This window comes from Panthera pardus, unplaced genomic scaffold (genome assembly GCF_024362965.1).
Source record: "Panthera pardus isolate Hobbes unplaced genomic scaffold, ASM2436296v1 HiC_scaffold_18, whole genome shotgun sequence".
In the NCBI taxonomy this organism is placed as follows: domain Eukaryota; kingdom Metazoa; phylum Chordata; class Mammalia; order Carnivora; family Felidae; genus Panthera; species Panthera pardus.
This window is the reverse complement of record NW_026526743.1, coordinates 24783260-24795946: the sequence shown is the minus strand read 5'-3', so window position 1 is coordinate 24795946 and position 12687 is coordinate 24783260. Positions and strand designations below refer to the sequence as shown.

Here is a 12687-nt window from a genome sequence, read left to right as displayed (position 1 = left end):
CTCATAGGATTTTTTTGAAGATTGTATAAAAAATAATGCAGGTATGAATGTATAACATGATGACTATGGCTAACACTGCTGTATCATCCACAGAAAAGAGACTAAATCTTCTCATCACAAGGAGAAAAAATGTTTTGCCTTTATTCTTTTCTGCTTTTATTTTTATTGTATCTATATTTGAAGATGGATGTTAGCTGGACCTACTGGGGTAATCATTTCACAATATATGTAAATCAAGTTGTTACTCTGTGTGCCTTAAACTTACAGAGTGATGTAGGTCAATTATTTCTCAATAAAACTGGAAAAAGAAAAGAGTGAAGGTAAAGCATGCAGGAGGGTGTCTTGCACACAATACTTAATGAATGTTAGCTGTTATTATTGGAGATTACAGTTGCCTTTGATTAATAAATATGGGTAAAGCATACTTTTACTTACTAAACTTAATTTGACATTCTTTGAAAATATTGCGTGTGTGCATGAGCGTGTTGTGTGTACATAGTAAATGAGAGAGGTGAGGGGAGGGGTTGAGAGATAATGAGGCTGATTTGTCGTGGTGAAAGGTTCGCAGCCACCTAGACTGATACACTATTACAACTGAGGATGCCCTGAGAGGTGAAGTGACTTGCTCAAGGTAATACCACTAGTAATGGCAAAAACAAGTCTACATACTGCTTTTTGATCCCCAATTCAGTGCATTTTCTAATACCCATTTCCAGGCATTGCTTGTTAGTGTTTCAGAAATCTTCCCGAATTATGTTCCAGTTAAATTTTGTCCCAGTAAACAAAAGACCAAGAGTTTGGACAAGAACAGCAGTCCGCTCGCCCAGTAGGTGGCGCAAAGGCGCTGTTTCCGGGGTTAGTGGAAGCTGGAGGGGGCGGAGCTTGTTCGGAAACGGGGCTACGTAAGCCTACCTCTAATTGGCCCAAGAGCCTCGGCCCACTATCCAATCAGAAACGCCTGCGTCATTCTGTTACTGGGCTAGGCGGTAGCCCGCGGAAATTTGAAATGGCTGACGGGTTGCTGGCGGCTGGCGGGCTGGGGTCGCAGGCGATGGTTCCCCAGCCGGAGCGCACGGGCTGGGGGGTCGAGGAGTCGACAGCGCCTCTGGAGAAAGGTGAGCACCCGTTATGCCGGGCCCGAGGAGCCGCCTTCTAGCGGCGGACCCTTTCCGCGGGGTCCTGGGGGCGTCGGGACTTTCAAAGGGCGCCTGGGTTTTATTTGGGCTTCCGGACCCAGCTCTCAAGGGTGGCGGTGGTGACAGTGCGAGGCTCCGACCGCCTCTCAGGAGGCCAAAGTCGGAAGATACCCTGGGCATCTCCCCTTCTCCCCGCCCCATCTGGCTTCAGCTTCCGCGAGACTGGAGGGAGTTGAGCCTGGCCAGGAATTTCCAACCTGGATATCTGGGTGGGCTTTCGGGTGCTTTGTGCATGTTCACCTGTGGAGAGACGTCTCCTATTTTTCATCTCCAGCTCAAGGTAGATCATGAACCATTCTCCCTTAACTGACAGAGAAGAAACTTGAACCCTTGGCCTAGGTAGCCCTGCGCACCGAGAGTAGGTGACACGCCCAAAGTTAGGGGAGCCAATGTGGGACAGTCTAAAAATAGAACCGAAGTGTAATTCTCAGTCCTGTCTACCTCTTTGTGGAGATTTCCGTTATTATTATTTGTCCTGATATTTTTAAGCTGTTCAGAATTTTCCTTTAACATTTGCAGTTGGATTGTGTAGTGGAAAGAGACTTGGCAAAGTGAGAAAACATGTATGACTTAATTCCACTAGTTATCCCTCTTGTGACCTGGTAAAAGTCACTTGGCCTCAGTTTTCTTTTCTGGAAAACAGAGCCAATGGTCTTAACAGAATGTTGAAGATTAAGTGAAATAATGTGTGAAAAGTAATGCTTTCACAGTGGCGGTAAAGAATTGTGCTGAAGTAAGGTATCCTTTGCTTTTTTGTATTGTGTTAAAATACACATAAAACAAAATTTACTGTCTTAATTTTTAATTGTACAGTTCAGTGTTATTAAATATATTCAGACCGTTATGCAGCCATCACCACCGTCCATTCCCATAACTCTGTTATCTTCTAAACTGAAACTCTATTCCTATTGAACAATAATTTCCCATCCTCTCCCTCATCCCCTGGCTATGATCATTATACTTTCTGTCTTTATGATTTTGACTAAGTACCTCATTATCAGTGAAATCATACAGTATTTCTCTTCCTGTTACTGGCTTATTTCATTTAGCATCATGTCCTCACAGTTCATCCATGGTGTAGCAGATGTCAGCATTTCCTTCCTTTTTCATTCATTTCCTTCCATTCATCCATTGATGGACACTTGGATTGCTCCCACCTTTTAGCTATTGTGAATAATGCTGCTATGAACATGGGTATACAAATATCTTTTGGAGGTCCTGCTTTCAGTTCTTTTGGATATATACTCAGAAGTCAAATTGCTGGGTCATAAGGTAATTCTATTTTTAGGGCTTTGGGGGACCACCATACTGTTCTCCATAGCAGCCGTACCATTTTACATGCCTACAACAGTTTACAAGAGTTTCTCTTTCTCCATATCCTCACTAACACTTGTTTCCCTGATAGTTTTTCTTGTTGTTTTTTGATAATTGCCATCCTAATGGGTGTGAGGCAAAGGTATTATTTCTTTAACATTTATATATACTATTTATATATTACTGTTGTGATTAACAATTTAATTATCTTAATTTAATTGAAATAAGCATGCTATTTTCACCTTTCCTTTATAGGAGAGGAAATTGACGCACAGAGAGATTGCCCCACAGCTAGTGAGGTATTGATGCCCTTTTAGTTTCATGTGCATTGGCATTTGTGAGCAGTAGACCTCTGAGTACACTGTGGGTCATTTGTGAGGTCAAGTAGCTCTGGTGGCCTGAACAGAAGCAAAGAAGTCAAAGCAAGGAGAAAATACATGGAGCTGGGGGGTGGGGTGGGAAGACTGTTGTTAATAACAGTCTCAGATAACCTATGGAAATTATTTTGCCAGCTCAAATGCTACCCTTTGCATTGTTTATTTAGTAGCCATTTTGTCTATTAAAAACATCGCATTACACAGAATTAGATATGCCACTGGCCAAATCATGCCTTATAAAACATAATTACATACAGCCCAAACCTAATGTGATTAGCATTTTCTAATCTTTTCCTTAGACATAGTTACTGAAATTAGTGAGGAGGAACCTAGTAGCTTTAGCGAAGTAAACCTTATGCATTATTAAGAATCTCTCATCCTTGTTTATTGAGGGGCCATTGACAGACTGATATTGAAGAAAATAAAGAAAGGCTTCAACTTATTTTGAGAAGGACTATAGGAAAGCAGCTCCTAACTTTAATGAAACTTTATGGAATTGTTTTGGGGAAAAAAATACTGTAAGATATTTGACCATTATTATAAGTTGCTAGCTACAGTAAGAATCACAGCTTTATTCTTTAAAGGAGATCTTTGGTAACTTACAGTGAATCAAAAACAACCCTTTTCCTCTGCCTCTGTGAAAAACTTCACAGAACAACAAAGACCTAACCTATGAAACATTTTAAGTTCTTACTGTTTCAAAGTAGAACTTGGTTTTTGTGATATTTTCAAGTTTGGAAAACTGGTTTCTTCTGACAGTGATAAAGGTAAATAAAGCATTGCTCCCAAATCCTTGTTTATATTTTGTTTGGAGTTTCTAAGCCTGCTTATTTTCATTGTTCTTGTAGCTCTGTTCCAAGATGAAGATTCATGCAGTGATTGTAGCAATCATGATAAGCGGGGTACTAGTTTACAAAGTTTTGTGCCTGAAGGAAAGACTCATTTCCCAGAAATATTCCAGACAAGTCAACTTTTGTTCTATGAGCGATTCAGAGCTTATCAAGATTACATTTTAGGTAAGTAGGGTTGTTTTTTTTTTTCTTTTTTACTACTTTTATCTTTTCAGTTTACACGTAGATTGTTTATTTGAGTCCCTCAGACTTGCCAGTTGATTCTGAGAAAGTGGATTTAAGTAGATTTGTTAACTTTTCTCTGCTTTATGCAGTCTCAATTCTTATTGTGTTTAATTTGTTTGTAGCTGACTGCAAGGCCTCTGAAGTAAGAGAATTCACAGCTGAGTTCTTGGAGAAGGTCCTTGAACCATCTGGATGGCGGGCAGTCTGGCACACTAATGTGTTTGAGGTGCTGGTTGAGGTAAATTTAATTCTGTTGTTAAGGCATTTGTCTCTTGCTAAAAGCACTTTTCCTCAGACTGTTACAGCCAAAGTGCTTATTTTTAATTAAAGTTTATGAGCTGATTGAAAATAGCATGTTTTTCACATCTAATTGTCATGGTGTATGGAATGTTCTGCAAATTTTAAAGGCAGCCAAGGAGGAGTTACCAGGGAATTGAGGTGGTGTAAGTTTCAGTGTCCTTTGACAAGGGGAAATGGTTTATAAATCTATGAAGTGGAGGAGGTATTTGAGACCATTTAAGAAATAAAGAGGCCTCATTATGAAGTCAACCGAGTTTCAATTAATTTTTTACCTTCTTAGTTGTAGCCCATTAAGTAGCTCAAACCCACCAGGCATTTAAAAACTGGCCTATTTTTTTGCCTAACAAATTTGTAGATATGTGGTTAATCTCTTGATAATGTGTCCCATTGTCAAAAGTAAAAACAATCTTATTTTTCAGCTGACTGGGCCTTTTACACTAAATTTGCACTCTAATTATAGCTGTGAATTTTTCTCAGTGTTTGTTAACTAGACCACAAAAAACCCTGTTAAACTAAAATGTTAAACCAGGGAGTAAGAATACAAGTTGTTGCTGCAGCTCCTTTTTAAAATGACATCACTTTCTGCAGTGATTATGTATGAGGCAGTAGGTGGCAGCTGTTCCTGGGGACTTTTGAATTTTGGGTTATGCTAATATCTTTGGTTGCAGTAAAGGCCTATTAATTTGATTATGATAGTGTCGTTACAATCCATGTCTTCTGTCCATGTTCAATCTCCCACCTCCACCCTGACTTATTCTCTAAAATTTATCAGAGTCATTGTTTTAAAAGAGAAATGTGCCATTCCTCTGCTTAAAACCTCTAATGCATTGCATTTACTAAAGCCTTGGTGTTGGCTTTGTGGTTTCTCTTTGTCTAGAGAACACAAAACCCAAGTACCTTCCAATGCCCTTTCTGTCCTGATCTCCTTGCCCCTCTCTCACACTTCATCTACTGCTGCCCCTTCCCTTGCCCATTTCTTGCCTTTGGTTCCAGCAAAAAACACTGCCTTTCTCCTGCTCCAGCAGCCAGTCTGCCACAGGGCTTTTTCACCTGCCTGATCTTCAGATGGCTGCTTCCCTTTCATCCTGTACTTTTCCCTACCATCCCAGCAAAACCAGACCATCACCCCTGCTAGTTATGCTTTGTCAAATGCTTATCACAGTCTTGTTTGTCTTCTCAATTCTCAATTACAATGTAAGCTCCATATGGGTAAGAACAAGGCCCTTCTTGTTTATTTTTTATATTATGGAAGAAGGCTCTGTGTTCCCATTTCATGCTTTAAAAAATCAGGCTGTAAGTAGTGTTTTATATTTGTCTTAATTTTTATTTCCATGTAAGTAACATTTTAAATTTCAGGTCACAGATGTGGACTTTGCAGCCTTGAAGGCAGTAGTGAGGCTTGCCAACCCGTACCTCTGTGAATCTCAAGTGAGCGCTTTTACCTTGGAGTGTATGAATGAGCTCCTCGATCTGAAGGAACATCGGTTGCCCCTGCAAGAGCTGTGGGTGGTGTTTGATGATTCTGGAGTATTTGACCAGACAGCTCTTGCAGTTGAACATGTCAGGTAGGAAGAGAGTTGATAAAAATAACCTTGTGGCCTGAGACTGGATGAAATGCAGTAATTCTGGTCTGCATTATATACCTAGATTTAAAACTCAAATTATAAAGTTGGTCATTGCAGTATTTTAAAATGTTCAAAGATAGGGAAATCTTTTTTAAATTAAAAAAAATTTAAAAAGGGTTTTAAGTTTTCATTTTGAGATAATTTCAGACTTATAGAAAAGTTGAAAAAAAAAACCCAAAGAATTCCTGTATGGCCTTCATTCAGTGTCCTCAAATGTTAACAAAAGATACGGGATTCTTCATTTGGTTTGTGTTATGCCCAGAATTCGTGATCCCCAAATACCGCCAGGGAGCCAAGTCCGATGTAAAAGCAAAAGAGCCTTTAGTCGAGCTAGCTCGAGCTCAATCCCCTACCTGCACCGATGCAGCGGTGAGATACCAGGGAGAGAGAGCGAGTTTCAAAAGGACAAAGGTTGTATTGGGGCCTAGGGGCAGTTGGTGAGGTGATGGCTATGGCCTCAGCCGATTGGCTGGGGAAGGGTCCGAGTCCTGTTAGACAGGTGGGGGGGGGGGGAGTTACTCAAGGGGAGGAGGTGTGGTCAAGGTGAAGGACACAGAACAAGATGGAGTTGGCCGGCATAGGCCCGCCCTTTTATTCCCCCCTTGTCATGTAGCTGAGGGACCGCTACAATCATGGGACCGGCTGCATTTATGGTGACAAGGGGAACAGAGTTTGGAGGTTTATGCAAAGTTCTGGGAACCAAGTGTCCCTGGGGTGGCTCTGGGAGGTCTGATTAAGTATTGTCCCCAAGCTGGTGTCTATGATCTGCCAGGTAATGTTTGGGGGGGCGTGGGGACTCCCGGCAGCATGAGCAATGACAAGCAGAGTTAACAGTTATCAATATTAGGTGGGTTGAATGCGCTGTAGCTTGAGCTTGAGCGGGTTGTGTTGGTCCCAACTGATGGCCCATCGCGTGATGAAGTCCTTCCGGATCGAGGAGGGGCCCGCTGGCCGAACGTGGGTGTGATGGACTCAGGTCGCGATGCCGTCTACTTTGAGAGCGGTGGGGGTTGTCAACACCACGATGTAGGGTCCCTTCCAGCGCGGCTCGAGGGTCTCTCGGTGGTGCCTCTTGACGTAGACCGTCTCCTGGCCTGTACTGATGAGGTGTCGGGGTTGGGCCAGCCTCGTAGATGGCACGGAGGCGCGGCCAAATGTCCTCGTGCACCCTCTGGAGCCCTCTCAAGGAAAGAAAAAGTTCTTGATCTTTAAACTCAGCAATAAGTTCGGCTCAAAGGCTGGGAATAACAGGGGGTGGCCTGCCAAACATGATCTCATAGGGAGTAAAACCCAGAGTGTAAGGAGTGTTTCTAACCCGGTAAAGGGCATGCGGTAGGAGAGTCACCCAGTCCCCGCCAGTCTCCATGGTTAATTTGGTAAGGGTCTCTTTTAGGGTTCTATTCATTCTTTCTACCTGTCCTGAGCTCTGGGGCCTATAAGCACAATGTAATTTCCAGTTTGCCCCCACCGCCTTGGCTACTGCCTGTGTTACCTGCGAGATAAAAGCTGGTCCATTGTCTGATCCTACCATGGCAGGAAAACCATACCTGGGTAAGATGTCTTCTAGTAGCTTCTTAGCCACCGTCTGAGCCGTTTCATGCTTGGTTGGGTATGCCTCCACCCAGCCAGAGAAGGTGTCTGTAAATACTAAAAGATATTTAAAACCAAACTTTCCTGGTTTGACTTCAGTGAAGTCGACTTCCCATTGGGCTCCCGGTCTGGTGCCTCTGAGCCTGGTTCCTTTTTTATTTGATGTGGCTCTCACGTGGGTGAGTTGGCAGGTCTTGCGGGCAGATACAACTTGCTCTATTTTGGTGTCCTGTTCGTGAATCTTGATTCTGTCATGTCGGATTAAGTCTTTTAATTTTCGGGCCCCCATGTGAGTAGACCGATGCATGTGCTCCGAGCCGGTCTGGCAGCATGAGCTCCTTGTTAGGTGTATACCACCATCCCTTTATCTCCTGGGCTATGGGGAGTTTCTTGATCTGCTGTAACTCCTCCTGGGAGTATTTGGGCTGGTCTAGTAAAACTGGGTCTCCCAAATCCGGTAGTTGTTAAGCCGTTTTCTAGCTCCCAGCATCAGCACTTTGGTGAGGGCTATGAGCTCTGCTCGCTGGGCTGATGTTCTGGAGGGTAGAGCCTCCACCCATACGGTGTCCGTTTTGGTGACCACTGCTGCACCTGCATACCTGTGTCCGTCCCGCACAAAGCTGCTGCCATCAGTGAACCACGTGGCCTCGGCATCGGGGAGGGGCCGGTCGGTCAGGTCCATCCGGAATCCATGTACTTGTTCCAGGATTCCCGCACAGTCATGTAATGGAGCACCTAGGTCAGGGTCGGGCAGCAGGGTTGCAGGATTGAGGGCTGCACTGGGGTGGAACTGCACTCATGGAGGGTTGAGTAGGAGGCTCTGGTAATGAGTCATACGTGTATTGCTCATCCATCTATCCGGAGGCTGTTTCAGGACCCCTTCAATGGCGTGTGGGGTCATGATCCAGATCTCCTGTCCTAGGGTCAGTTTGTCTGCATCCTTGACTAGGAGTGCTGTCGCTGCAATAATTCTTAGGCATGGCGGCCAGCCAGCAGCCACTGGGTCTAGTTTCTTAGACACATAAGCCACTGGGCGGTTCCAGGGGCCTAAGGCGTGAGTTAGAACCCCTTTTGCTATTCCTTTATGTTCGTCTGCAAAGAGGTGGAAGGGCTTCGTAATGTCTGGTAGGCCCAGGGCTGGGGCACTTAGGAGGGCCTTTTTTAACTGATTAAAGGCAGTTTCTTCTTTTTCAGCCCATTTAAATGTTTTCCCCTCTTTGGTAGCTTCATATAGGGGCCTGGCGATCTCAGCAAAACCTGGAACCCAGAGGCGGCAGTAGCCGGCTGATCTAGGAATTCCTTCACTTCTCTTCGGGAGGTGGGAGTAGGGATCTTTAGGACAGTTTCTTTTCTGGCATCTGATAACCGCCGCTGTCCGCCCTCCAGGATATATCCCAGGTAACTTACCCTCTCCCTGCATATCTGAGCCTTCTTCGCGGATGCCCGGTACCCTAAGGCTCCCAGGGTAGTCAGCATGTCCTGGGTCCCTCGCTCACAGTCTTTGGCCGTGTCGGCAGCAATCAGGATGTCATCGACGTACTGTAGAAGGGTGAGGCCAGGGTGCTCCCTTCTGTACTCACCCAGGTCCTCGTGTAGTGCCTCGTCGAAGATGGTGGGTGAATTTTTGAATCCCTGAGGTAGCCGTGTCCAGGTGAGTTGCCCACTGTAGCCCTCCTCCGGATCATGCCACTCAAAGGCAAACAAGGGTTGGCTCTGGGGTGCCAGCGGCAGACTGAAGGCGTCCTTTAAATCTAGTACAGTATACCAGACCCTGGAGGGCGCCAAGGAGCTCAAGAGAGTATATGGGTTGGGAACAGTTGGGTGTATGTTCGCGACCCTCTTATTTACTTCCCGGAGGTCTTGTACCGGTTGGTAGTCATTTGTGTGAGGCTTTTTGACCAGCAGTAAGGGGGTGTTCCAGGCAGACTGGCAAGGAACTAGTACCCCTAGGCTTCATAGTCTCCGGATATGTGGCTGGATCCCCTTCCGGGCCTCCTGAGACATGGGGTATTGTTTGATCCTTACCGGACTCTCTCCTGGCTTGAGCTCTACCAGGACTGGGGTCCTATGAGCGGCTAGTCCCATCCCCCCCACCCCCGTCTCTGCCCAAACCGAGGGGAATTCTTGTAGCCGTCTGTCTATATTATCCTCTCTCGAGAGCGCCTCCTGGTGGAGGCGGTATTCATCCTCCAGTTTCATGGTCAGGACCTGGATGGGGTGGCCCTTGCCATCGGTGACCTGAGGCCCCCCTTGTTTGAAAGTTATCTGAACTCCAATCTTGGTCAGTAAGTCCTGTCCTAACTGTCCCCTAACCTGTCCTAACCCCTAACCAGGTCCTAACCTGTCCCCTAAGCGGGTAGGGGAATTCTGGTATTACCATAAAGGAGTGGGATACCCGGCCCGTTCCCAAATCTACTGTTCTTCGGGTAGTCCATGAATACTGGCTCATACCAGTTGCCCCTTGTACCCAGAACTTCTTGCTAGCTAGTTTTCCTTGTGGGGTGCGGAGGACTGAATGTTGTGCTCCGGTGTCGACAAGGAAGTCAATAGGGGTCCCCTCCACTTTAAGAGTTACCCTGGGTTCGGGGAGAGGGTCCGAACCCCGACTCCCCTAATCACTTAGTTCATCTAGCTCTAGGACTTTTACTAGATCAGTCTTGCTTCCCTTCCCGCCGGCCCCTTTTGGACAATCTTGGGCCCAGTGCCCTATCTCCTTGCAGTATGCGCACTGATCCTTCTGCAGCCTCTACTTCCCCCCCTTGGTGGTTCCTTTACCTTTTCTTGCGTCGTCTGCCAGCTGCTGGAGATGGCGGTCTCGTTCCTCGGGGAAGTCAGCAGTGGTAGCTAGTAGTATTCTGGCCAGGTCTCGAGTCTGCTTACTGCTGGCAGCTGCCGTGGCGCGAGCCTGCTTGTCCTCAGGAGGCTCCCGGTTATTATATACCTTTTCGGCTACCACCAGTAAGTCCTGCAGATTTTTTCCTTCTAGTCTATCTATTTTCTGTAATTTTCTCCTAATGTCTATGGCCGATTGGTTTACAAAGGCCATGATAACAGCTGCCTTGCTTTCCGGAGCCTCTGGATCCATGGGGGTATAGGTACGGAATGCCTCCATGATCCGTTCTAAAAAGGCAGCCGGAGATTCATCTTTTCCCTGTTGTACATTTCCTACCTTGGCCAAATTGGTTGGCTTTCTAGCAGCCATTCGGAGACCCCCCATTAGAGTCTGGCGGTAGACCCGGAGCCTCTCCTTACCTTCTGCCGTGTTGAAATCCCACTGGGGCCGAGTTAAGGGGAAGGAGGCATCTATCTGAGCCTGGTTGGTGGTGGGATTCCCGTCTGCGCCCGGAACTAGTTTTTGGGCCCCATTGAGGATTCTTTCTCTTTCTTCAGTCGTGAACAGGACCTGCAAAAGCTGCTGGCAATCGTCCCACATGGGCTGATGGGTAAAAAGAACAGAGTCTAATAAATCAATAAGCCCTGCCGGTTTCTCGGAAAACTTAGGATTCTGAGCTTTCCAATTGTAGAGGTCACTAGTGGCGAAAGGCCAATAGTGATGGGGCTGATTCTCCTCCGCGTCTGGGGGTCCGGTGGCTCGCAGGGGCAGAATGGTGGAGTCGGCGGCAGAGGCGGATTGCTCCCTCTGAGCCCTTTGTCTGGTAAAGGGCGGGCTTCCCGCTGGAGCGTTTCCGCCTCCTGCTCTCGGAACAGCGTCTGCCTCCCCTGGAGGGGGAGGTTGGTGTTCTTCCGGCATCCTAGAGGGGTTATACGGGGAGGAAAAAATTAATTCTTCTTCAGTACCCCCCTGTAGGACAGGGTAGAGGGGTGCTGAAGGCTGGGTAAGACTTTTCTTCTTCTTTGTCCCCTGCAAAGCAAGAATGGGCTTTGGCTCCAGAGGGAGCTGGGCTAGGAAGGGCTTAAGCCAAGAGGGTGGGTCTTCTACAAGGTCCTGCCAAGTGATAATGTAAGGGAGCTGATCAAGATGGCCCGTCTTAGGCCGAGAGATGATACTCCTGACTCAGTGGATGGTAGGGAGGTCGAAGGTCCCCTCTGGTGGCCATCCGACATTGAAAGTTGGCCACTCGCTAGAACAAAAAAACTGCAACCGACCCTTTTGGACTTCCACACTGAGGTTGTTAGCTCTTCCCCTCACATCCTTAAAGTGATCAATCATAATACTTAGAGGAATAGTCTGAGTCTGTCCCATAACGTCTGTCCAGTAAGTCCACAGAACAAAACAGAGAAACACAAAAACAGAGGGCCCCTAGAAAGTCTTCCAACTCCATGGAAGCAAAACTGAAAGCTAGCTTAGACCTTTGAGGGGATTCCACGTCCCTCCAAAACCGATGAGGGGATTCCACGTCCCTCCAAAGACGACGGCCTCACACCGACCAGCGGGAGCGACCCGCCTCGTCTCAGACCTTTGAGGGGATTCCACATCCCTCCAAAACAGATGAGGGGATTCCACGTCCCTCCAGAAGGGAGGATCGGAACGTCTTCCGAAACTCCCGGCCCGTGGTCCTCCAGTGCGTCCACTTAGACCGCGTCGGGCACTACCAGAATTCCAGAAATGAGCTCACACAGAAAAGACAGACCAAACAGACAGACACTAACCGTGGCCAGTCAGGCTCTCCGGGTCGGGGGTCCCTCGGGGGTCTTGGGGATCCCGGGCCGAGCCCCCAGATGTTATGCCCAGAATTCGTGATCCCCAAATACCGCCAGGGAGCCAAGTCCGATGTAAAAGCAAAAGAGCCTTTATTCGAGCTAGCTCGAGCTCAATCCCCTACCTGCACCGACCCAGCGGTGAGATACCAGGGAGAGAGTGCGAGTTTCAAAAGGACAAAGGTTTTATTGGGGCCTAGGGGCAGTTGGTGAGGTGATGGCTATGGCCTCAGCCGATTGGCTGGGGAAGGGTCCGAGTCCTGTTAGGCAGGTGAGGGGGGGGGGGTTACTCAAGGGGAGGAGGTGTGGTCAAGGTGAAGGACACAGAACAAGATGGAGTCGGCCGCCGTAGGCCCGCCCTTTCAGTTTGTATATGTTTAGAAACTCTTAAAAGTTCTGGAGGCTAAGGCTTATGATTAAAGTACTTGAATTGAAGAAAGGAAAGAAAGTGAAGGAGGTGGTACACTATGTCTTCTACACCGATAAGACACACTTTTTTTCCCAAGAATGTATCTGACCAAAGATATTTTCTCAGGCCGCTTCCAGGATA

At 46.7% G+C, this 12687-nt stretch overlaps 1 protein-coding gene across 1 annotated transcript in view; it reads left to right on the top strand.

Annotated features, from left to right (window-relative positions):
- Nucleotides 1-988: 988 nt before the first annotated feature.
- The window catches only part of SHCBP1 (SHC binding and spindle associated 1), a 38924-nt gene continuing 27225 nt past the window's right edge, over nucleotides 989-12687 (top strand). Inside the window, exons 1-4 of the mRNA XM_019456054.2 lie at nucleotides 989-1115; nucleotides 3736-3903; nucleotides 4086-4201; nucleotides 5620-5828. Coding sequence (XP_019311599.2) covers nucleotides 1007-1115; nucleotides 3736-3903; nucleotides 4086-4201; nucleotides 5620-5828 — 602 coding nt within the window. The 5' untranslated portion in view covers nucleotides 989-1006. The remainder of the gene's footprint in view (nucleotides 1116-3735; nucleotides 3904-4085; nucleotides 4202-5619; nucleotides 5829-12687) is intronic.